Below are 26845 nucleotides of genomic sequence, written 5' to 3'. Positions count from 1 at the left end.
CATGCTCGTAATATAGATTCATATGTATTAAATACGCTCATTTGAAACCGGCTTTAGGGTGGTTGTATTGTTACGTGAGAGCTCAGGTGGAGGAATTATGAATAGAGCTCTTAAGCTTAAGGCCTCATTCACATGGGCGCATCGGCACCCGTACACCGGCGCCGATGTGCCCGTGTGACTGCAGGAAGGAGACGGACGTACCTGAAGATGGCCGTCTCTCTGCAGCCCTGGAGGAAAGAACACATGACCGGCAATGAAGCCGGTCACATGTCCTTTCCTCCAGCGGTGCAGAGAGACGGCCGTTTGCAGGTACGTCCGTCTGCTGGTGTCAGTCAAACGGGCGCATCGGCGCCGGTGTACGGGTGCCGATGCGCCCGTGTGACTGAGGCCTAAGGGTTTGAAGACATTTAAGAAAAATATAAATCAATTGTTGTCATCAATTTTAAAGCATTTTGGGTATAATATAGAAATTAAAATATTCACACTTCTGGATATATTGGATAAAGTACAACAGATCATGTTAAGCACATATAAGATGCCAAAAGCTTTTGGTTGGCCGTATCCGGTAGATTGGTAAATCAGAGATAGAATGTAGATTGTTTTTTTTTAAGGTATGGCAAATCCATCTATCTTTATTCAAGCCACCAGACCCTCCAAACTGTCTATGTGCCATGTATTGCCTTCTACTGCACCGAACACGTAAAGTCTCTGTAAGAATAGATGCCTCTGTTCCTCATATAAAAACGCATAGTATTCAGTTAAGTAAAATAATCAGTTAAATTAAATTAAAGAATTGATATATTAAAAAAAAAAAGATCAGTTAAACACAGTAAACATGACCCAGCCTTGCACATTTGAGAAAACATGAGAAGTTAATTAAAGCTGCAAAAATATGACTTTTATTGGATAATAATTAAAAAATACATCCAGAGCAATGTTTTAGGCATGTGACCCTAAGTCATAGCTGAGGACTTGCACCTTGATGATGTATCCAGCGCACACTACACAGGGGAGACATACTAGACCTTATATTAATACTGTAAATCTTCTGCATCTTTCAACAAACTTTCTGCTATTTAGCAAGTGCTGCATTTAAGATCTACGCTTCCCAAGGTGCATATAGCACTGACTATTGTACTGAACCAACTATTTAAAGGAAGACGCATGTAAAAATTAGATTACCACTTTGTAACTATTCATCAGGGATTCCTTTATATATGTGTTTTCCAATAAAATTATGCAATACATTAAAAAACAAAAAGCTCTCAATTTAGAAATGTTACTAACAACAAACTATTTGTACATAGTTCATTCATTGTCAGTGCATTCCATTCCCAACCATCATAATGACTAGATGGGTTCAGCAATGCTACCATTTTGCTTAGAATTGTAATACATAAACTAGGGTAGGAGAATGGAAAAAAAGATTATTTTTTCCAGAAAGATTGTCACTCTTATCAAGTGAATGAAGTTTAGCTGCAATACCAGGCCTCGCAAATGAACAAGAATGACGCTGTTTCTGGAAAAAAAACTGAAATTTTTTTCTAACCTCATATGGCTCCTTTAATGTTGTGGATTAGGACTTTCTACTAGACAAATTTGAAATTCACTGATTAATTGATGGTAAAGAAGATTGTACTATTCAAACTTATCTCAGGATGTCATGCCAATCTCTGAAAGTAAGGAGAAGAAAGAGTTTGCAAAGAGAAGCACTAAGTAGAATGAGTTTAACTAGCATTCTGTTACAAATATACTGCAGAGATATTAATGTTAAAGGAATTTACCACCATTTTCCATAGACACCACTAGGTTTCCCTCTTTCACATTAAGGCCACCCACTGGACTCCTATGCATAGAAAAATCAAGGATTGCAATCAATAGTTTGCAAGTTATATTGAACTTTTTCCAACAAAACTTCAGTATTGTGTAAAGATTTTAGGCAAAATGAGGAAAATTACTGTAAAGTGAATTTACAAAATGCATAATGATAGAACAAGATAGAACTAAATCATTTGGTGTGACCATCCTTTGCCTTCTAAACAGCATCAATTCTTCTAAGTATACTTGCACACAGTTTTTGAAGGAATTCAAATATCTTGGAAAAATAACCACAGATCTTCTGTGCATGTAGACTTACTGAAATCCTTCTGTCTCTACAGACTCCATGATATTGAGATCAGGGCTCTATGGGGGCCATATAATCACCTCCAGGACTTCCTGTTCTTCTTTATGTTGAAAATAGTTGTTAATGACATTGACTTTGTTGGGGGTCGTTGACCTGCTGCAAAATAAATTTAGAGCCAATCGGACGCCTTCTATTTTTGAAAACAAATCTTATTTTTTAGCATCTTTCCACACTTGCCTTAATCTTTTATGGCTCTTCTACATGCAAAGATAATTTTTCAAATGAGTGAAAGATTTAACGATCTATTTGCTGTACTGAACTGCTGCTGTTTACACTGAACGATGGTCATTCGAGATTTTAAGCATTCTTAAAACTGAATGACTGGATGATTCTCGTCCAGTCATTCAGTTTCTGCATGCTTTTAGATGTGACGACTATCGTTCAAAATCCTGCGGGAGCGCTGGGTTATGAACGACTGGAACAATAATCATCCCATGTAAAAGGGCCTTAGGGGTGGCCATACATGTTAGATATCTGCTGGACAATAGCTTTTTTACACTGAGCTATCTCAAACTACATATTCATATACAAGAACGCTCAGCATGACCAAGAGGGGTGAATGACACAGAGAACAAAAGGATTGGAAAGTTGAAATCCAACCTACCCCCTTATCTGCCTTAACACCTGCCATAGGGAGAGAAGGTAGATCTCCATACGAAAATGACTGATGCCCCAGCAGACCGCAATAGGATCTGTTAGGTGGCACTGATCATATGATGGATCCAGCATTGCATCATGGTTTCCATTTACAACTAAAACATTGAAACAGATGTGAACAGAACCTAATATATAAATATGTGTATCACAGAAGGGGAAAATTAAAAACAAACATTCGCTGAAAATGGCCATATACTTACTAACACAGGATCCAACTAATACCTCGCATTTATTACGTATTATTCACATGTAGTGTAGCTTTTAGGAGTATACACCAAGCAGCCTCCCCCCTGTGTATAGGAGGTTGTGTGAGTGGCTGTCTCATTGGTGTCCTCCACAGGTGTAATTGGCTCCCTCATTTGGCAGTGTGGCTGCCTGCATGTTGAGGTGCTGCACATGTTTGCCCTCCTGTGTCAGTAAGTATATGTCCATTTTCAGTGAATGTAATATATAAATATGTATCAGTTCTGTGCTACTGAAACTGGTACAATTACAGTCGTAAATTCTTATTATTAGAAAAGCAGGAAAAAATGACCTGTTTACTATCTTCATTCGTTGTGAGTATGTAAAGATCAGCAGCATAGAATGTTTTCCAGAAAAATATTATTTTTAAATATGAGCATAATGTTAATGGTCAGAAATGCTATCTAAGTTAAACAATCCTATTCAGTATCCCTAGTAGTGGATATTGGCTGTGATAAACTGTCACATAAACACGTGTATGTATATAGCACTTGTTATTCAAATCTTGTATGGGTGTTTTGTTATCATTGGGCGTTCTGTCAAGAATGATAAAAGAAGATTGGTTTTGAGATGTATTGTAAAGCAAAGATTCTATTCTGTACTTTATTTTCCTACAGCCTTTATCAATTGTCACAAACTCAGTTTTCTTGCCTAGTTTTAACTTTCCTTTCCAATATTTCTGTCCTGTTTGTTAAACAATTGTGACGTAAAATCTTTTTTTAGCTTGATAAACTTGGTGCAACTTCTACAGCAGCAGTTAAGGCCCTTTTACATGGAACGATTATAATTCAAAAAGTTGCTCAAACGCGCAAAAATCAACAATCGTTCAGTGTAAATGCAGCCAGTGATCAAATGATATTTCATTCACTTATCGTTCATCATTCATTTCATGCAAGCATGAAAATCATTGTTGGCTCATTCACTAATTGTTCAATTTAATTGTTATACATTTCACTGGTACAGTGTATATATACGACTGGATGATTTAGCAAGTGAATGAGCAAATAATGTATCTGCCTGTACGAGAGTGAACTCTGACATTGTATGCTCGTTCGAACTATAAATCGTAAAAGCTGTAAAAGCACCTTTATTCAACATTTTCTGTGGCAAATCCTTCTCTGTAATAATACTGTTCCATATTATTACATTAACAGTTTGTAACACATCTATAAGCTGTTCAATATGTTCTGGGACGCCCATTTGTTTCAGACACGTCAAAAACTTGTCATGTTCAACACAATCAAATGCCTTGCTGTAGTCGATGAAACACATGTACACATCCTTTTGATACTCCCGGGTCTTCTCCATGATCCAGTGCAGGTTTGCGATTTGGTCTCTGGTGCCACGTCCTTTGCGGAAGCCAGATTGAGCGTCCGACAGTTCCCATTCAACAATTGTCAGGACAGATTATGGAAACACGGATTGGTTCGGAGTTGAGAAAGGTGTACGGCAAGGCTGCATTCTGTCGCCAGTCCTTTTCAATCTGCACGCAGAAACAATCATGAGGCGGTGCAATCTGGATGAATCAGAAATCGCAGTCAAAATCGGTGGCAGAAATGTCAACAACCTCGGATATGCAGATGACACCACCCTGCTTGCGGAAAGTGAAAGCTATCTGGAATACCTTATCCAACGAGTGCAAAAGGAAAGCGAACGCATAGGACTTTACCTCAACAGCAAGAAAACAAAAGTCATGACCACGGTAGGCAACAGTACAGTGAACATAAAAATGAACAACAGAGAAGTCGAGTTGGTCCAAGATTTCATCTTCCTTGGATCCAAAATCGATTGCAATGGGCAATCTGGACTTGAGATCAAGAGACGGATTACACTTGGTAGGAATGCAATGCAAGGAATGGAAAAGATCTGAAAAAGCAAGGACATTAGCATTGCAACAAAAACCAGGCTGGTCAATGCAATTTTCTTTCCCATAACGATGTATGGATGTGAAAGTTAGATGCCCAGGAAAACAGACAGAAGGAAAATTGATGCGCTTGAACTACAGTGCTGGAGGAGAATGCTACGGATACATTGGACTGCCATGACAACGAGCAAGGTAGTTTGTTAGATCGCGTCAAACCAAAAATATCACTAGAGGGCAAAATCATCAAACAGCGGCTCTCTTTTTTTGGACACGTGATATGTGCGAACTCACTGGAAACAGTACTGATGCTTGGCAAGGTCAGTGGGAAGAGAAGATCAGGACGACAAAGAACAAGATGGCTAGATACAATCAAGGCCACCACAAACATGTCAATCACCGAACTGAAGAAAGCGGTGAAAGACAGGAATGCGTGGAGAGCATTGATCCATAGAGTGACCGAAGGTCGGATGCGACTCAACAGATAATCATCACAACACATCTATTAGGTGACTAAAAGAAAATCCTAAGGGTCCTTTCATATGGGCCTGATAACAAGTGCCGATCGATAATATAGCACATCGATTAGTGCTCATTAATACCATTTACATGTGCAGATCATTAGGAGTATGGAGGCAAACAATCAGTAATACAATTGTTTGTGGCCATACAGACTGCATTTTTCAGTAGAACATCTCCTGCTTACAAGCGGAGATATGCTGATAATTGTCAAGCATTTTTTTGGCTGCGTAAGCAATGTGATCAGGTGACAAACAAGCATTCACTTGTTTGTTCGGCAATTGGGAACATGTTTACATGGGCTGATAATTGGTAACAACATTCATATGGATGTTCAGAAGGAAAAAGGGCCTTAAGCATACATCAGTACAGTATATAATGTACTGTCATTTAGGAGATAACTTGTAAAATAGGATTAATGGAATGCATTAAACAGATTTGCATTTGATTGAAATAACCATATATTGCTTAAAGGGGTTGTCTCGCGAGAGCAAGTGGGGTTATACACTTCTGTATGGCCATATTAATGCACTTTGTAATATACATTGTGCATTAAATATGAGCCATACAGAAGTTATTCACTTACCTGCTCCGTTGCTAGCGTCCTCGTCTCCATGGCTCCGTCTAATTTCGCTGTCTGCTTGCTTTTTTAGACGCGCTTGCGCAGAAGGGTCTTCTTCTTCTGGTTCGTCCGGGCACGAGCGGCGTTCTGGCTCCGCCCCATCACGTGTGCCGATTCCAGCCAATCAGGAGGCTGGAATCGGCAATGGAACGCACAGAGCCCATGATGCACCATGGGAGAAAACCTGCGGTGCACCATGGGAGAAAACCGCAGTGCATTCTTGGGAAAAGAACCGGCGGCCATCTTTGGAAGAAGTTTTATAAGTTGCTGAAACACCAGAACTGTGAGTAGAAACCTGCTTTAAAAGCCGTTTACACTGCTGCATAGTAATGTATGCTTAAGAAGGGGGACTGGGCAATAAAAAAAAATCACTGTGGCCTTGAGACAACCCCTTTAAGATGTAAAAAATAAATAGAGATACTAATCACTGTTGGCTCTTACCAGTCCCGCAAGTATTTTCCTTGCTGTCAACAGTTCTGGTATAACTCAGTCAATGGGCCCGAGATTGGTCAGTATCAGTATATTGACAGATCCAGCATAGCTGTCATGGTTCCATTATAAGCACTTAGAAGAGTGTAGATAAAAGAAAATAAACAAACTTCTTTTATTTACTTGGTATAGCGTTGGTATTTTTCTTCCAATAGCTGGAAACACTATAACCGCACCCAACCTTTATATTATATGTCCATGAAGTAGAATTTGCTTGTCACTGTTTCTCACAAAAAAAAAATAGTTTTTATATATAATTGTATTGAAATGTCTAATCGACTGATCTTCCAGTAGAGAAGGTGTTTTGACATATACCAGCCAAACATACATTTCTGTTTCTTATGTACTGTAGTTCAAAGCAAAAGATTTATTAGAAAATTGCACTTTTTGCATATATGTATATATTCTAATTGTCATTGCATATACTCTATACATAATTGCTGACAGCGAGGCACAAGTGCCATTTCCTAAATGAAGAGGTCACAGTACTGTGACTTCTAATGCAATTCGTAAGACAGATGGCCACAGCATCTGTCTAGTGAAGCTCAGTTGCCATGTCAGTCTTTAAAAGGCAATCATAAAGTTAATAGAAACATTCAGTGGTGTGAACCCTTAATTTTTTTCAATCCTACATAAATTTAACCTAAAATTAAATATCTTCATATAGTTAGCAGAGTTGCAAAAAGATATATGCATGGAGGGAAATATTTGCAAGAGGTTTGCGTGTTCTGCATTTTTGTGGGTTTCCTCCCACATTACAGAAACCTACTAATCGACTAATTACTTTTCTTTAAATTAGGCCTTGTGTGTGTTTGAAACAGAGAAACTAGATTGCCAGCACTAAATACTAAGCATTATATAAAAGCACTATATAAAAAGCAGAATAACAACGGGCCCTCATAGGATCTTATTCACATGTGCATATATCGGCCCTGTCTTCACGGTCGGTCGATTTACACGATCATCTGATGAATTGGATTCCAATGCATCAGATCTATCTTGTTTGTTTGGTAGTTTGGACAACTGACTAGCCTGTCCAATTTCTTAGGATTCTCAAGAAGGTTAAAAGCAAAAATTTCCCTATACATAATACTATAATGAGTGTCCCTCCACACATCATTCACCACATTGAGCATCAGCACTACTCTGTATCATCGTACCCCAGGCTATAAAGAAATAGTCAGAAGTGGGAAGCAAGTTGTCCCTTAGCACCAAGATTCATTAACAATTATTAATAATATATTATAATTAGAGATGAGCGAGCACCAAAATGCTCGGGTGCTCGTTACTCGAGTCGAACTTTCAGTGATGCTCAAGAGTTCATTTCGAGTAACGAACCCCATTGAAGTCAATGGGCAACTCGAGTATTTTTGTATATGACTGGTGCTCCGCTAAGGTTTTCATTTGTGAAAATCTTAGCAAATCACCAAAGTCATGTAAAAAACACAGAAATGGATAGGGCAGGCGAGGAGCAACATGCAGGGCTGCATTTCGGGCTTCGAGGTCTCACTATTAAGCCACAATAGTGGCAAGAGTGAGACCCCCCCCCCCCCCGCACTGTCAGCATAAAGATCGTTCTCCTCTAACAGCTGTGGCAGAGAAGAACGATGTTAGCCCATTTAATTCAATGGAGCCGACAATACAGCCGGCTCCATTGAAAGCAAAGCCCTTACCTGAAAATCATCCTAAAATGTGTAAAAACAAAAAAAAAATTTATACTGACCTTTCCGCTGCAGCCGGAGTTCAGCCGCATCTGGCCGGCAGTTCTCCTGAACTGCTGTGAGTAGTATTCAGCAGCCGGGGATTTAAAATCCCCGCCTGCTGAATGAGCTGCCTCTGATTGGTCACAGCCTCACCAATCAGAGGCAGCTCTCACTCACACCCATTCATGAATTCATGAATGGGTGAGTGAGTGCTGCCTCTGATTGGCTCAGTGCAGGGACCAATCAGGGGCAGCTCTCAGCTGTCATTCATGAATTCATGAATGGGTGTGAGTAAGACCTGCCTCTGATTGGTGAGGCTGTGACCTTCCCGAAAATTCATTTTTAAGCCCTTCCCGAAAATTCATCCCACACTCGCCGGCAGCCTATTGCTTTCAATGGAGCCGGCTGTATTGCCGGCTCCATTGAATTCAATAGTCAGTGCCCGTTTCATCGAGACGAGTACCGCGTGGTGCTCGTCTCGAGTAACGAGCATCTCGAGCACCCCAATACTCGAACGAGCATCAAGCTCGGACGAGTATGCTCGCTCATCTCTAATTATAATATATTATCTCTCCTCTCACTTTGTGTAACTGTTCGATAGAGAACATTTTTTTTTTATCTGGGCATTCCCTAAATATTGGACATATTTTGTATCAACTCACCTAATGTCTGTCTCATGGAGTTAACCTTTTCCAATCCAATTTGTATCCTGATTTTCCTAGGGGGTGTACTCTCTTTCTGCTGTTATACAACGGCGCTATATGCTGGCTACAGCTAGTACTGCATGAGGTAACATGTTGGATAGGCTCCGACAGCAAAGAGGCTGGCAATATACAGTAAGAGAACCCCCGACGGACGTCTTCCAAAATTGGAGCAGCACAACTTTAAATCATAATGTCTTTAGACGTCCGACAGTGGACTGGAAAGGGTTAATGGATAATTGTCTTAAACCCCTCCTGCTCTATTCTTTGAACAATTTATTCTCTTTACTCTACAAAAACCCAGGGTGGTACCACAAGGGGAGATGCTTGTAAATAGTAAAAGAGGATTGAATTATATTTTATCAAAGTGCTTCTCAGGCCATTATAGTATTCCTAAGTAGAACTGATTGCTTAAATTTCCTGCCATCATTCCAAGGAAAGTGTGCAGGAGCGTTATCAAGTTCCATGAGGCACAGAAATTTGATTCGAGATTAAAATCTGAATAATAATAAGATTCCCGAATCCAGATATTAATGTCCCTGGATATGCAGATGAAGTTATATCATCTTATATTAGGGAGACTAGATACACCCCCATTCCTAGATGCCACTAGTTTGGACATGCCTATACAAGGTCACCCACCTTTCCAGAGAAAATGAGTTACAGGTTTATTTCATAATGTCGGCCTGTTTGAGCTATAGTTTGTAATGGGTACATCAGTTTTGAGAGGTGGATTCTTCCCAGCTGGAGCAGGTGTAAATTATGCGATAGATGTACTTCTTGTACAGTTTTGCTCAAATGAAGGGGATAGTTTAAAATATACAGTCATTCTGGTATATGACCCATCCTGATACCCAGATACTTTATTTAGAATTTCACTATGGGTATTCCCTAGAGGTTATGTTTCTGCAATATCAAATTTGCCCTGGCACCTAAAGAACAGAATTTAAAATTTGGATATATTCGATTTAAATCCCAAGAAACAGCAAAAGTTTTAACAGGTATCTAGTACCTTAGATATATTTTCTGCAGATTTGCCATGAAGCAGATTCTATAATCTGCAAATATAGAGATATTCAATTCTCTGTCATTTATCTTTATGCCCTTAAAAATACCTTTGGATTCCAGTAGCCCGGCCAGTGGCTTCAATGCCAAATTGAACAGAAGGGATGACGGTGGGCAGGTCTGGCTAGTTTCCCTTTGCAAAGGAAAAGCTTCTGTAAGAAAGCCCATTGCACATACTCTAGTCCAGGGATTATTATGTAGTCTTTGCATATAAATCCGAAAGAGGCCAGCTAGAGCCATAGCATCCAATATGTTTTGCGGCCATTCCTATCTGACATTGTTGAATGGCTTTTTGGTGCCTAAGATAACCAAAGCAGGGGGTCCTGGCCAAGCTTCCATATTCGATATATTATCCAAGGACAACAGGACCTTTTTGGCTACATGCAAACCTGCATGATGGCTTCAGTTATTCCATCTCTTTGTCAGTTTTTGACCTGAGAGACCAAATTAAAATGGAAATTAACATTTCTGTTTATTTCTCTGTTAATGTTAATTGTTTTTCAAAAAAGTGGAAAGTTTTGAGCCTGCTTCCATTCTATTAGGTTTCTGGTTTTATTTATTCAGTCAAGAAACAGAAACTTAAAGGCGTTGTCCCGCGCCGAAACGGGTTTTTTTTTTTTCAATAGGCCCCCCGTTCGGCGTGAGACAAACCCAATGCATGTGATAAAAAAAACAAACCATTTAGTACTTACCTGAATCCCCGCGCTGCAGCGACTTCTTCCTTACCTTAGCAAGATGGCCGCCGGGATCTTCACCCACGATGCACCGCGGGTCTTCTCCCATGGTGCACCGTGGGCTCTGTGCGGTCCATTGCTGATTCCAGCCTCCTGATTGGCTGGAATCGGCACACGTGATGGGGCGGAGCTACGAGGACCAGCTCTCCGGCACGAGCGGCCCCATTCACCAGGGAGAAGACCGGACTGCGCAAGCGCGTCTAATCGGGCGATTAGACGCTGAAATTAGACGGCACCATGGAGACGGGGACGCTAGCAACGGAACAGGTAAGTGAATAACTTCTGTATGGCTCATAATTAATGCACGATGTACATTACAAAGTGCATTAATATGGCCATACAGAAGTGTATAACCCCACTTGCTTTCGCGGGACAACCCCTTTAACAGAACAGTAGCAAATTGAAAGTATTCTGTTATTTTAAAAACCCAATGAAATCGATGGGGAAAGAAACTGAAACTTTTATTTCTGTTTTAATTCCATTTCTCTGCTCCAAAAATGAAACAGGGGGATCGAATTGTGATGCAGGTGTGAACTCACCTTTTGGCATTTGCTACTGCAGACCTGCACTGTACGAAGCCTACTTGAGAATGTGAAATTAAGGTCGGAAAAACAGCCGCCAGCCTATTTGTCATTAACTTTAAAGGGGTTGTCTCGCGGCAAACCTCAAAATTTTGCCTTACCCCATTCCCCCTGTCACCCCCTGGCATAAAATAGCAAATTAAAGTGGTTTTTAAACCGCTTGCTACTCACTGATCCGATGAAATAAGGACTTTAAAAAATCTTCTCCCAAAGATGGCCGCTGGTCCTTTCCCAGGGATGCACTGCGGTTTTCTCCCATGGTGCACCGCGGGTCTTCTCCCATGGTGCACCATGGGCTCTGTGCGTTCCATTGCCGATTCCAGCCTCCTGATTGGCTGAAATCGGCACACGTGACGGGGCGTAGCTACGATGACGACGCGGTGACCAGCTCTCCGGCACGAGCGGCCCCATTCACCAGGCAGAAGACCGCACAGCGCAAGCGCGTCTAAAAAAGCAAGAAGACATCAGAATTAGACGGATCCATGGCGACGGGGACGCTAGCAACGGAGCAGGTAAGTGAATAACTTCTGTATGGCTCATATTTAATGCACGATGTATATTACAAAGTGCATTAATATGGCCATACAGAAGTGTATAACCCCACTTGCTTTCGCGAGACAACCCCTTTAAGTCCTGATTAATCAGGGGAATTAGTTGATATGATTCTGCAAGCTACAGATTTACCTCTTGTTTTGGTAAAAGCTTGATATAGGCAGTGTTGCTATGACGTATTAGGTCTGCCTCCTTCAATATGGCATTAACCCTTTCCAATCCAATTTGTATCCTAGCTTTCCTAGGGGGATTACTCTTTTTCTGCCATTATACAATGGTGCTATCTGCTGGCTGAACCCAGTACTGCATGAGGTGACATGTTGGATAGGCTCCAATTGCAGAGAGGCTGGCAATATACAGTAAGAAAACCCCGATGGACGTCTTCCAACATTGGAGCTGTACAGCCTTAAGTTGTAATGTCTTCAGATGTCAGACAGTGGATTGGAAAGGGTTAAACAAACTAGTCAATAGTGAGATGACCTGCCACTTAAGGGCTTTTAAAAATTCTAGCTTGTACCCATCTCCGTATAGGATTGCTAAATATACCTTTTTCATGATGCATGTCGTATAGTGTTTTTGCGTTGCATGAACTATGTTGCTCCTGATTAATCTGGAAATCATTAGCATAACATACAAAAAATAACCCAACACAACATTTTACATGACTTTTCTTATCTTGGTACTGTGCTCGCGTCTTCCAACCCAATTTGTCAAAGGTCCTCCCCTGAAAATTGCAACCAAACTTATGGATATGAGCATTGCTCAGAGTCCAGACTCGCGATGATCTTTTATCATCCCTCTAACATGGCTATATAGGTTCAGAGTCCATGCAGGCACAATACGCAATAGACCAGCTCTGGGACCTCTCCCCAAATCCTGCAGTTTGTGTGAACTCTTAAGTTAATGAAGTTCAATAATATGAATAATATTACTGTCCTTCTAGATAATTGTCGATCATTGAAAGAAGAAGGGTTCTCCAGCTCACTATGCATAATCAAAAGGAGCCCTTCTATGCACCCTTGGATTGCTTCATCTATGGTAGTCTTTTTTCTTTCAGCTAGGTAGGGTTTTCAACCACAAGCTCAGACTGTGCCATATAGAAAAACTAGCTGATATGCCCGGCTTCGGCCGAGTTAATTTGGTACTGGTGTTTATCTGGTGGTCACACAGAAATCTTATAAAGTCGTGGTTACTTTAGAGATACCGGAAAAACACATGTTCACCATTTTGCATAGTTCTCTGCGTTACCCAGGAAACACCACGGGAGGTAACCATGCGACGTTTCCTTTATATAAAATGACATCAGGAAGTGAGAGAATTAGATTTCATACGTAAAATGTGGACGCTAATTCTTTTGCGCTTAGAATTGAACAATCGAGGTGGGACCCATTAGCTTTTCCTATTTATGGCATAATCAATGCTCATGCCAAATTTCACATTTCTATGACACCGGAAAGTGAGAAAATTATATTCCTATTTATGACATAATCAATGCTCGTGCCAAATTTCACGTTTCTATGACACTGGAAAGTGAGAAAAATACATTCCATATGTAAAATTTGGACGCTAATTCTTTTGCGCATAGAATTGAATAATCGAGTTGGGACCCATTAGCTTTTCCTATTTGTGACATAATCAATGCCCGTGCCAAATTTTAAGTTTCTATGTGAGAAAATTGCATTCTGTAAATAAAATTTGGACGCTAATTTTTTTGCGCATAGAATTGAATAATCGAGTTGAGACCCATTAGCTTTTCCTATTTATGACATAATCAATGCTCGTGCCAAATTTTAAGTTTCTATGTGAGAAAATTACATTCCGTACGTAAAATTTGGACGCTAATTATTTTGCGCATAGAATTGAATAATCGAGTTGGGACCCATTAGCTTTTCCTATTTATGACAATCAATGCTCCTGCCAAATTTCGAGTTTCTATGACACCGGGAAGTGAGAGAATTAGATTCCGTACGTAAAATTTGGACGCTAATTCTTTTGCGCATAGAATTGAATAATCGAGTTGGGACCTATTAACTTTCCCTATTTATGACATATTGAATGCCCGTGCCAAATTTTAAGTTTCTATGACATTGGGAAGTGAGAGATTTAGATTACGTACGTAAAAGTTCGACGCTAATTCTTTTGCGCTAGAATTGAATAATTGAGTTGGGACCCAATTACTTTTCCTATTTTGGAGATAATCTATGCTTGTGCCAAAATTCATATTTCTACGACATCGGGAAGTGGGAGAACTTTTGGCGAGTCAGTGAGTCAGTGAGTCAGTGAGTCGGTGAGGGCTTTCGTCTTTATATATATAGATGGGTGTGTGCTAATGATGCTCTGTATATGGGCTGGATATATTAGCAGGAATTCAATATTTCACTTTTACAAGGCAAAGCAGACACGACTAAAGGCTCTTTTTTAGCGAGTAGTCCTTTTTTTCTTTCAAGTAGTCCCCAAATAATAGAACTTTATGTCCCTTTCCCCCTAGAGAGTTCTTTATATTTCAATCTCAATCTTGGTTTTGAAGGGTCCACACAATGTGCTTGTTTTACTTTCCTAAGGTTCTGAATATCCATGTAAATCTTGCTCACATATGTGCTTACATTTGCATGCAGTTTTTAACCCTTTAATGCAGATGTTGCATCCACAAGGTGTCTATGGGTTGCTATGGCAACCAGGGATTTAACAATGGCCAATTGGTCTGCTATTATAGTACTCAGTGGCAAAAGCGCCGAGCTCACCAGACCATCGGCCATTTCCACTCCCTCCCCATCGCAGGCTCACCTGTCGTTCCTCCCCACTCGTTCTGTGCATAGGAGGGGGTGGGACGGGGGGAGCTAAGCATCGGTCCGCCCCTCCTCCTTCCATTGACGGCTATGGACAAGGGGCAGGAAGAGGGCGGGCGCTTAGCACAGAACGAGCGGGGAGGAACGACAGGTGAGCCTGCATGGGAGGAGGAGAACAGAGGGAGGGAGTTTAGCAGAGATGCTACTAAAATCCCTCCTACCTACAGCCGCTGCCGTGGGCTCCCATAGGAGCCCACGCAGCAGCCGACATATTCCGGCCCAAAAGATAGTTCCAGGACCATCTTTTGGGCCCCGCGTAAAAACGCTTGGCGCTATATTGGCTTGGCCGGGCATTTTTACGCTTCAGAAATACGCCCATGTGATCTGATGCATTGAAATCCAATGCATCAGATCACAGCGCATATCAGCCGGTCGTGAAAACGGACGGCCGATATGCGCTCATGTGAAAGAAGCCTGAGGGTCATAACTTTTTTTATTTTTCTAGAGATGGAGCTATATGAGGGCTTGTTTTTTATGGTATAAGTTGTATATTTCATTTACATCATTTTGGGGTACATAAAATTTATCTTTTATTAATGCTTTCTGGGAGAGAATGGAAAAAACAGCAGTACTACCAGTGTTCCTTGCGTCATAAATCTTTCCATATTCACAGTGTGCAATCATTACCATGTTATTCTATGGTTCAGCATGATTACAGTGATACCAAATATGGGTGTTTTCAGTTTTTCACAATAAAAACACTTTAAAAATAATTTGAGGTAATAGGAGTACTAAGATAGCTATTGGCCATGGTCTTTATCAGGCATTTTTATTCTTATAAAGAGGTCTAATGGAAAAAGAAAACGTGAAAAACACAGGCTGCTCTATTTTGTAAAAATGCTATAGAGCCTAAAACACACCAAAAGTGAGAAAAACTGAAGAAAAAAATCCTGCAGTGTTTGTAGTGTATTTATTAACTCCCTATTGACCAATTGCTAATATATCGCTTTGGAGCCTTTGTGGTGAAAAAAATTCTGGAAAAATCTCTGGGAAAAAACATTGTACTTTTCTATAAAAAAAAAACGCTATGCCTGAAACCGCTTCTATGGAGGCTGTATTGAGCCATAGTATTGTAGTGTACATGAGGCTTTAATTTAATTTGACAGTAGTATGATTAGCTTAATTATTGTTCTTTGTTATTAACCTATTATTGCTTTACAAGAATGATCCAACATAAGGCTGGGTTCAGACGAACGTATATCAACTGGGTTTTCACGCCCAGCCGATATCTCTCTGTGCAGGGGGGGAGCCTGGAAGAGCCAGGAGCAGTGCCCTGAGCTCCCGCCCCCTCTCTGCCTCCTCTCCGCCCCTCTGCACTATTTGCAATGGGAAGAGGCGGGACGGGGGTAGGGCTAATTCTCGGAATTTAGCCTCGCCCCGTCCCACCTCCTTTAATTGCAAATAGTACAGAGGGGCGGAGAGGGGGTGGAGAGGAGGCAGAGAGGGGGCAGGAGCTCAGTTCCTGCTCCTGGCTCTTCCATCCTCCCCCCCCCCTGCAGATGAGGACACCGTAGATCGGCTCGGCGTGAAAACCGAGCCGATATACGTTCGTCTGAATCCAGCCTAAAAATGTATTGTATGATTTAAGTTTTACTAACTTTTTTTTTCTTTCCAAAGCATAAATTATCCTAATTTATCAAAACTGACAGAAGAACTGTTGCTGCTCAGAATGATGCTTTCACATGTACCATAATATTCTGCAACATGCAACAGAATACTCCACTGTGGAAAACCTCACTAAAATCTGCAAGTCTAATTTGTGGATTTTGACGTGGATTTTTGACAGGATTTTGCTATTTTCATATCTGAGTCAAAATTTGCATCTTAGACATGCGGATTTTGATGCAGGTTTTTCCACCCTGCATGTTGGTGAATATTCCAGTAAACTCGGGTGCAACTTTTTTAACAGTCTGTGTGCATGTAGCCTTACAAAGGAGTCCAGATTATTTTAGTTTCCATTATACATGTATATTTACGATCATAAACATTTTAAAATATTGACCCAATCTTGATGTTCCTCAATCTCTTGTTTATTCTAGAATAACAACAACCGCTGCATGTATGATGGACTTAAGGAGATATCCGCTGGATGAGCAGAACTGTACTCTTGAAATAGAGAGCTGTACGTATTGCCTCAGCAGACAGAACTGAAATACACATTATTATTGCCAGCAGGGGATTTCAGAATACGAATATTAAAGTGTTAAAAAGGTTTCTTTTGTTGTCCTGATTAGCGATTGCTCGGGTGCATATCAGCAACACAAGAGAACTAATGGTCACATTTTAATCAGATTCCATTTGAATAGAGAAAATAGTGAGATGCAATTTGCTTTCAATTTGTTTTAATATGCATGAGTGGCCATTCAGTAGTCTCCCCCAGGGACCTTGGAAAACCCTCTTATTATCAATGCAAATTTGTCTTTGCAAGGAACCTCAGTGTTTAGTCTTTGAAATATCAAGCAATAGAGAATTTTCTGTGTATAATAATAAATAATAAAACATATTTAATCTTTAAGAAAAACTGTTTTAATAAGTTATCAAATAGTTTCTTAAGATATTGTATTTATGAAGAAGTACAATAAGTATAGGAAGGTTCATGTGTTGATAAATCAGCTGATTTTGATATTATGACTAGAACTTTTTTCCAGATATTTTATGAGCTATAAAATAGTAATAATCTTTATTTATATTGATTATTATTATAGCTGATAAAGTATCTGGGAAAAAAATATATATTTTCCCACAGGTGTGTTATCAGCTATTGGATGTCGGAATGTTTTTGACTAGCATTTTATCATTGTCGGTTTACTATTGGTTAAAATGGGCCAATATCAATGATGAGAAAATAGCACACTTCCACACAACTGTAATCTATTATAGGGGTCATGTATCAAGAGTGGCTTTATAGGACATTTTTTAGTATGGATGTGGTAGGAAAGTTCATAAATATGTCACATATAAACAGGAAAAAGTATTTCCAGCAGTGATCGGTTGTTGTGCATGGACACCTTAATTCTGTTAGCAAACACTTCTATACATATAGTATGATCATACCATTGTACATTCTTTGTGTAATCCTGCCCTGTGTGGCAGCTTATTTGAGCCAAATACTTGAGTAAAAACAAAAAAAAGTTTAGTCTTTCCTTTGTATGTTTTCTTTCTTTTGGATTCACTCCTGGCTTTGGATAAAAAAAAGACTTTATGACAAAACTGCGTGAATCCAGCCTAAGGGGTCATTCACACGAGGGATGTAATCGTGCAAGAATTCTGCACGCAAAACAATTGTGGCTAACTGCACCAAAAATGCATGAATGGATGATTTTTCAGCACTGAAGTCCCAAGCTGTATCAGCATTGAAACAACGCTGATGAGTGATGGAAAAAATGCACTGCTGTTTCGGAGTTCGGGGAAAAGAGAGAGAGATCGCGGCAGCAGCCTCAAAGTCCTTCTGACAGCAAGTTTTCACTTCTTAAATGTCTCACTGTAAGCTGCTCTTAGTTCCGGGTGGAGATGAAGGGAGTCCCCGGCAGTGATGAAGGGAACCCCTGCCAGGTTTGAGGGGAATCCCCCGGGTCTTCCCTTCATCTTCCCGTGGAGTCCCCTCATCTCGGTGATGAAGAGAACCCCCGGGAAGATGACGGGGTTCTTCCGCCTTGGGACTTCTCTTCACTCCCGCAGGGACACAGTGCTTCTGGGTTTAGCAGTGCGGCAGAACTCTCTTCTCCTCCCTTTTTTTCCAGCTCCTGTAGGAGTCTATGGAACCTCCAGCGCATTGCCCACCAAAGATAGGGCAAGACCTATATTTTCATGCAGCAGGGAATTTCAGTTCCTGAATGTCAGTCGCTGATGTTCTTTTTAAGTGCGATTTCTTTTTTTGCGTGGCTAAAATTCCTTCATCTGAACTTTTCCGTAGGAAATAGTCACACTTTTTTGCACGTGTAAATTAGCTGCGCAAATTCCCTCATGTGAATGAGCCCCAAAGCTTCTTTCATGTAGCAGTATTGTGGTCAGTGAGCTAAAACCAAGATTAGAACCTACACAGAGTAAAACTACAGGGTGATCATAATTAAAATATCCCTATTTACAAATGTCTAGAGAGACATCTACTGGGTGTAGTGGAACCAAATGTGGTAATAATACTATTCAGGACATGGTAAGTGATCTTTGTGAAAAATAAATCAATCTCAGCAACAAACAAAAATGTAGCTACAGCTCGTGTTGAGAGGTTGATGAAGAATCTGCAAGGGACAAACAGTGTATGTGCTGTTTCAAGACAGACATGGCCCAGTCCACAGTGTTGAATATCTTGTTTCTGGTGGTGAGATTTGTAACTAACTTTTTTCACATGGATCACTTCCTCATGTCCTGATAGCATTATTACCAGGTTTGGTTCAATTACACTGAGTAGATGTCTCTCTAGAATACACTTTCATTATAAGCACCCTGTATAAATGAAATATTTGTACCCATTTTGCTTATTGGAACCACTGCTCAGTTTGGCTACCAAAAACTGACCAAATAATGCTGTGGGAAAGTATATTAATTTTATGTGTCCTTATGTGTTGAAATATGGTCCCTATACTTAAAGCAAGTCTGTCACTTGGTTTTACCAGTTTAACCTAATCCTACTGTAGGATGTGGGGCAAGTTGATGACTCGATGATGATAACTGTACCTCTATTTTGGTCAATAGATCCTCCAATGAAGAAATAATCTGGTTGCTGCTCTTTCCATGTGGTATGCAAATGACTAGTAACCCATCTGATGGGTGGCTCACCTCCCACAGTTTTCAGAGTTCTATACCCCTTCTTTCGGCTAAACATGCCCACTGGAGTCTTTATTGAAGTCTCCAGGTCAGGAAGATGGAAATGCCAAGTGTTTCAGCTATTACGTACCATTCCTACAGAGAGGACAGCACATGTGCCTGATATCATTTTTTATGAACTTATGCAAGAAAATCACTGTAAAGGTGTGCTCTTCTGTGTAGTGCAGGCACAGAACAGCTGAGACTGCCTAAAGTAGAGATGACAATCAAGATTACAATGAGTATGTTAAGCCAAAAAGGCCGGGGAGCCCAGACCACTGCAAGAGCTGAATTACCCATTGGAAGGCTTAATAGTCATTTGCATACCACGTGGGAAGCTGGCCAACTAGGATATTTCTCCATTGGAGGATCCAATGACCAAAATAAAGATACAGTTACCATCATCAATCTGTTCCACATCTTACCATACAATTAGGCTAAATTGTCAAATCAGGTGACAGACTTTGTTTATATATACATATGGTACATGCCACAATATGCACATACTGTATAGTGTCGCATGCATGCATTCGTTGACTGCTGTCAAACTGTATGTAATCAATCTTAGCACCACTAGGAGACGGACATGATCCCTAAAATACAACAAAAGATGACCATTGTAATATCTAGAGAACCACTTTAATATTAAAAGAGAACCTGCCGTCAGCTTTCAACCCCATAACATAGTTTATGGTGCTTAGAGGTGATGACCATTTCCATTTTAAGAGGGAACGGGGAGTCCAGTGAGCTGTGTTTAATACTCAGCTGATTTCCTGTTCCCGCATTGTGTTGGTGCGTGCACACAGTGCGACTCCTCTCAGCTATCTCTGTGCATGCACCCTCCTATTCATCTCTGGTGGGGAGCACGTGTGCACAGAGCAGGTCAGAGAGAGTCGCATTGTGTGGGCACACCCCCTTCGCAGGGAAACATCAGAGGAATGGAAAGTTGATAAGTATGAAACACAGCTCCCAGGACTTCCCATTCCGTCACCTCTGAGCCCCATAAGCCATGGGGCTCAAAGGTGATGACATATTCCCTTTAATAAGCTATAGAAGTGAATGATTAGAAAATGTTGTAAATTCCATATTTCATTTTGATAGATGGCTACACGACAGACGACATTGAATTTTACTGGAGAGGAGGCGATAAAGCTGTAACAGGGGTCGAGAGGATAGAGCTCCCTCAGTTTTCCATAATGGATCACAAGTTAGTTTCCAAGAATGTCGTATTTGCTACAGGTAAGTTAAATGCAGTGATTTCTCTATGTACCTTTACTGTACATGTTATACTTTCATATGAAATATCAAGCTTTTATGAGCGTCTGACTCATTTGTTTCATTAATAGTGGGAGCTGCTTTTGAAACATTTTATTCTTGGTAAAGTCACATGGAAATATTCCCAAAACGACAGGGTCTGCTACTAAATATTTTTAAACAGTGACTCATTCCAATAAAGCATCCTACACAGTGCACAGGTTTTCCGTTGTTCAATATAATACCTGCTGAATTCTAATGCTCAGTTTTTCTCAAACAAAATGCTTTATAATTAGAGAAAATCCACCCTTTCTGTAACAATGAAGACATATTGACCAATATTGACATATTGACCATATTGACCTACAGATGTAGCAAACCTTAAATTGACAATGAACATATGTTACATACTATGATGTAGCAAACTCTAATCCCTTGGCGACTTACAACATACATGTATGTCCTGGCCACCAAGGTGTTAGCGCAATCAGCCGTACATGATTAGTATTTGCATTATGAAGTCTCAGGAAATAAGCCCATAGTGTAAGTAGCAACAGTCAGCTGTAACTAACTGCTGGACTCCCGCTGCAGTCACTGAGATTGGAGCTAGCAGACAGCAACATCCCTTGTCCGATTGCGGACAGCTGGAGGACAAATCATGGCCTCCGTGTCTGCCATATACGGTAGCCTAGTGTTGTCAATTTCATCACTGACAGTAATAGGCCTTGCTTTCAGTGATGAACAACATATTTTCAAATAGTACATTGCATCACATAAGTAGTGCAGTGTAATATCTAAGTGATCAAATTATTGCATCTTCTAATCTTCTTGCAGGATAAGTTAAAAAAGTAATAATAAAATAAATAATAAACAATGTTTCATGTTCAAACTCCTCCCCAAAAAATTAAACCTAAAAATTGTTATTTTTCCAATAAATTACCATTTATTATTGGAAAAATACAAACCCAAAAAATTGGTATTGATGCACTTATAATGAGTGGTACTATAAAATGATTATGTTGTGTAGTTACTTATTCCATACGGTGAACGTCGTTGGCAAACAAAAGTTGCATGCACCCCAAGATGGTACTAATGGAAACATCAACTCATCCTGCAAAAAACAAGTCCTCATATTGCTTTGTAGATGGAAAATAATGGGGGAATCTCATGAAGCCTGTCCCCATATTGCGCTCGCCATCCATGTGAAATCCCCAAGGCAATTCCATGACAAAACAGTCTTGCATCACTTTGGGGAAGAAGGGAATATCCCGCCATGGCTGTCAGACACACATGGTGCAATGCTGCCGCCGGGCCCATTAAAAACAATATCCATACTGAACCTCATTTTTCAAACCTCACCCAAACCCTCAGTGTCCAAACTGACTTGTAATTTATGAACATCTTCCTGACCACTGTGCTACATTACATAACTTGATGTCATCTGAAAAATGGAAACACTGCTATTAATCCTATTTTTTTTTTTAATCATTAATATACAAACTGAATAATAGCGGACCCACTACTAAGCATTGGGGTACAACCTATTCAATGGAATGATCCAGAGTAGGAATCACTTACCATCACTATCTGGAAGTGGTTTTTGAGTCAGTTTTAAATCAAATTACAAACTATACTCTCTAAACATACAAATCTAATTTTACCAATTAAATATCTATAAGTAAAGCCTTTGTAAGGTCATAAAATACTATATTCATAGTCACCCCTCTATCCAGGCTTCTTCTCACCTCTTCATAAAAATAAGAGGTGATCCAATGGGATATCTACGTAGTAAGAAATTAAGAGACAAAATGTTGAATTTATGGTCTACCAGTAGTTACCTACATGGCTAAAGTTCTGCAATGCCCAAGTACAGAACATATAACCCTCTTTCTAGAGGCAGATGAAGACAGTCCACTTTGCATTAACCTATTTTATTTATAGGCATTTTGTACATGTCTCTGTTCAAAGTGCTCTTGAGCAACCTTATAGGTTTGAGGAAATATTCTGCACAGGGAATGACTGAGGTTACTCTGGACTACATGAATGGGGCTAATGAATGAAATTAACCCACATGGTACTCAGATAAATGAGTGGGAATTAAAGAAACTCACTCTGCTAACACTTTCATCTGGAAATCCATTACTATGCCCCATTATCTAGCAGCAATAGAAGATGTAATATCACCCAAATACCCAACTAGTTAGTACGTCTTTGCTTGGCACTAAAGAAATATTAGAAGTTATACATTAAATATATAGATTGTGTCTTACTAAGTGAGATTGAACGTCTATGTGTGCATTTTATAATGTAGTTTTTCCCCTGTAGCTGGTGCTATGAAATATTTAACTTTTACCGATTGAAGACTGCTTAAAAGTACATTTCTAAAATCATGGCTAAACGTATTTGTTCACCAGTTTTACTGTTGCTCTTGCAATTAAGAGTACACAAGTATAAACTGCTATTTAACAATTATGCTGGCCAATTTGATGCAATGTCCCCCCGGTTCCAGGGACTTTTAATAATACATGACATTTGAAAATGTCGCATGTAAATGATGACAATGGTGCCAGAATGGACTGCAGTGGAAGTTATAACAGACGCTACTGTATTAAGTGAAGGAATGTCATTCAGATTACATTATTGCTTTATAAATTATCCATGCATTTAAAGCTGCAATTAACCATTAAAGTTACTGCATGCCGCTGAGGACAACAAATTTTCTAGCTTAATATGTCAAACTAATAAATATACTTTGTAAAACACTTACTGCATTACTTTGTGCAATAATCCTCTTGCGCAGCCATAATATTACAAAAACAAAACAACATTGACAGTTTTAAAATTTTAAGACCTGGTTCTCATTTTCACTAGAATCATATATTGCCCAACAGCATATACCGAATTCAATATATGCTTTGCATTCGAGTTCTGGCTTCACATTCAGTGCATATGCCAGGGATATCTCCCAGTACATGCACCAAACATTAAGTCCAAAAGTACTCTATGGTATATCACAAAGTGGTATGTATCATACATTGGCCACAAGTAAAAAAAAAGGTATACCATGTGGTACACATTTTTTGCGGTGGCCATGCTTTCCTATGCAGTGTAAAAAAAGATTGCCAATGTGTAACTACTCAGTGGATGTTAAAATTATATTTTTTTGGTATCCTTAGGGTCTATAGGGTTCTGTGAATATGTTGAGCATACTATATATACCCTAAGTCTTTCCTGCAGGCATACAGTATGTTAAATGTGCAGAGTGAATATAATGTGAAAATAAGCCTTATAGTGTAAATAAGCCTTATAAGCAAAACCACAATGCAGAAATTCTCATAGCCATAACACTAAATAAACTGCAGCAATATAGACCATTCCATCCATATTCAATTCATATCAACTCATCCAAACCAACTGGATGTTCTTTGTAGATTACAAATATATAACCATAACTCCAACCTCCAAGTTTATCAGCGCTGTTGAACTATGTTACGTATTCCTCATGTATCTGGGATAGATATATTTATAGGGCTGATCTTAGAATTGGTTTCACATAAGGTTTCTCCATACCACACCAATGGCATGGCCTTTTTCTATGAGAGATGCACCATTGTGAGTAGTAGTGAATAGAGATGAGCGAGTATACTCGCTAAGGCTAACTACTCGAGCGAGTAGTGCCTTAGTCGAGTATCTGCCTGCTCGTCTCTAAAGATTCGGCTGCCGGCGGCGGGTGGGGAGTGGCGGGGGAGAGCGGGGAGGAACGGAGGGGAGATCCCTCTCCCCTTCTCTCCCTCCCGCTCCCCCCTGTTCACTCCCACAACTCACCTGTCACCCGCACCGGCAGCCGAATCTTTAGAGACGAGCAGGCAGGTACTCAACTAAGGCACTACTCGCTCGAGTAGTTAGCCGTAGCGAGTATGCTCGCTCATCTCTAGTAGTGAATATGTGAAAATTCATTTTGCTGGTATTTTTATGATGTGAGAAATTACTATTCTGAAGCCATATTTCCCCATTAAAGGCTTGATAAAGGCCCCTTATGGGCCGAAATGTAGCCTACCATTTTAAGAAGACTATGGAGAAATAAAGGTTTTTGAATTTTATATCTACTCCTGTTTATGCTACCACTTCCATTTACTTCACTCTTTGACACCCAGTCCAAGAGGACTAGCTGCCCATAGGGCCGAACCTCTGCAATCACACAGTACTACTGAAGAAAATCCAATCCACATGTCCTCTCTTACACAGCACAGCCGCACCCTCTTACACATAGAAAGATAAATGTTACATGTAGTGTTTCTCTGTCCAAAAATACAACTGATGTCATTGGACATAAAGCTGTTCCCATAGGTAACTATGGGATCAGTTTTATTATCACATCCCCTTTAGCGTTTTTGTACTATGCTGGAGGAAATTATAATGGGTGGCCAAACATAGGTCAATGGGCATTCGCTGCTTGATGTTAAATTTGCTAAAGGAGAAGAACGATTATAGTCAGTGATTTGGATTATTGCTAGTAGTTATTAACATTATTGCTGTTATTTCCTAAAGAGGACAGAAATAGCAGATTTGAGTCTCTAATTTGGCATATCTCACTGTAGATTTGACACCGTTATTTGTGTTTCTACCTAAGAAGGTTCATTTAATGAAACATTAGCTCAGCAACCTCCATAACTCAAAGGATACACTGTATATAAAGTATTATTTTATTATCAGATAACTTGAGTCATTTCTTAACTGAATCTATTAACCGTATTAATTAAAAATCAAAGGCATATAATACATAAATTAGTACAATATAAAGGAATAATATTTTATGTTGCCGTTTATTTAAGATCACCATCCGTTCTCTACCAGTTTTGCTGTAATGCTTAATGTGGAAGCATAAAGAGATAGCATCACCTCTCTTGAAAAAGAAGAGTTATCATCTGGGTATTGTTTCCCCTTTAGAATAAATGGTTGATTGCGGTGGAACCTGGCAAATAGATGATGTGAGTTTCTAGGTTACATAACAGAGAAAGAAAGAGAGGATTACTATTGTATCATAATGACCTGAGGGAAAATAGAACCTTACCATTTTCGGAGATAGCAATTAATCATGTGCTTCAATGGCTAGCTAAGGCCGGCAGTGCTAACCTTTTACAGCCATACATACAGAGAAGCTATAGCTACACTGAAATTGCTACATAAAATGTGTTTCTCTACTATTCTGTCTTAGTTTTGCTGAAGATTCATGAAGTAAAGATTGAATCAGGTCAAGCTGCACTTTATATAGAGACTTTGTCCTTTTAGCTGCACGATATACAAATTATAGAACTATCTCCCTTGACAAACACTGGTTCCGGAAGCAGAATATTTGTAGCCTTCAGTACTTTCTAGTTTAACCTTTCATAGACATCTTATACTTGTCTTTGTCTAAAATGTTTCTTTCTTATTATAATGGTGCTTTAATGTTACTGTTCTGTCCTCCCTATGAGTGGAGCATAAGTAGACAGGCAGATAACCTTCCCTGCAACACAATGACGATGGAGCAATGTCCGCTTTCAACTTTATTGCAAGGTAGAGGTAAAACTGTAGAACAAAGAAAATAATGCACTTAGGAATGTACACTGACATAGCAGGACATAGGATACATTACATACATGTGAAAAGACAGGAAGCATGTAATACAGCCATGAGAGATGATAAGCGCGCATGCGCATACACTAGGACACATGCTCTGCTATCTGAATAACACACACAAGACTAGAAACTATAGAAGTGGTATAATCATGGAACTGGAAACATATATACACAGGATGCTAAGAGTAGGACATCAGGTAGAAGTTATCACATACCGACGATGCCGCTGTGAGCCTGGATAATAAAGGTTTCCAGAGGGTCTCTAGAGCAGTCCAGACATGGAGGGAATGTGCCAGAAAATGGCTACTGTGGGCTGAGCTGATGATGTCACTGAGGTCATGGGTAAAAGGTACAGCATCCCTCAGAGGACAAAATAGACTGAGGCTCAGTATATAAATGCCCACTAGATGG

General features: G+C 39.9%; 1 protein-coding gene across 1 annotated transcript in view; it reads left to right on the top strand.

Annotated features, from left to right (window-relative positions):
- The window catches only part of GABRB3 (gamma-aminobutyric acid type A receptor subunit beta3), a 169822-nt gene that overhangs the window by 120056 nt on the left and 22921 nt on the right, over positions 1-26845 (top strand). Inside the window, exons 5-6 of the mRNA XM_066579271.1 lie at positions 16798-16880; positions 20663-20800. Of these exons, the coding sequence (XP_066435368.1) occupies positions 16798-16880; positions 20663-20800 (221 nt within the window). The remainder of the gene's footprint in view (positions 1-16797; positions 16881-20662; positions 20801-26845) is intronic.

Source organism: Eleutherodactylus coqui, chromosome 1, assembly GCF_035609145.1.
Source record: "Eleutherodactylus coqui strain aEleCoq1 chromosome 1, aEleCoq1.hap1, whole genome shotgun sequence".
In the NCBI taxonomy this organism is placed as follows: Eukaryota; Metazoa; Chordata; class Amphibia; order Anura; family Eleutherodactylidae; genus Eleutherodactylus; species Eleutherodactylus coqui.
The sequence above is the reverse complement of the archived record's forward strand: the minus strand, read 5'-3'. Positions and strand labels throughout refer to the sequence as shown.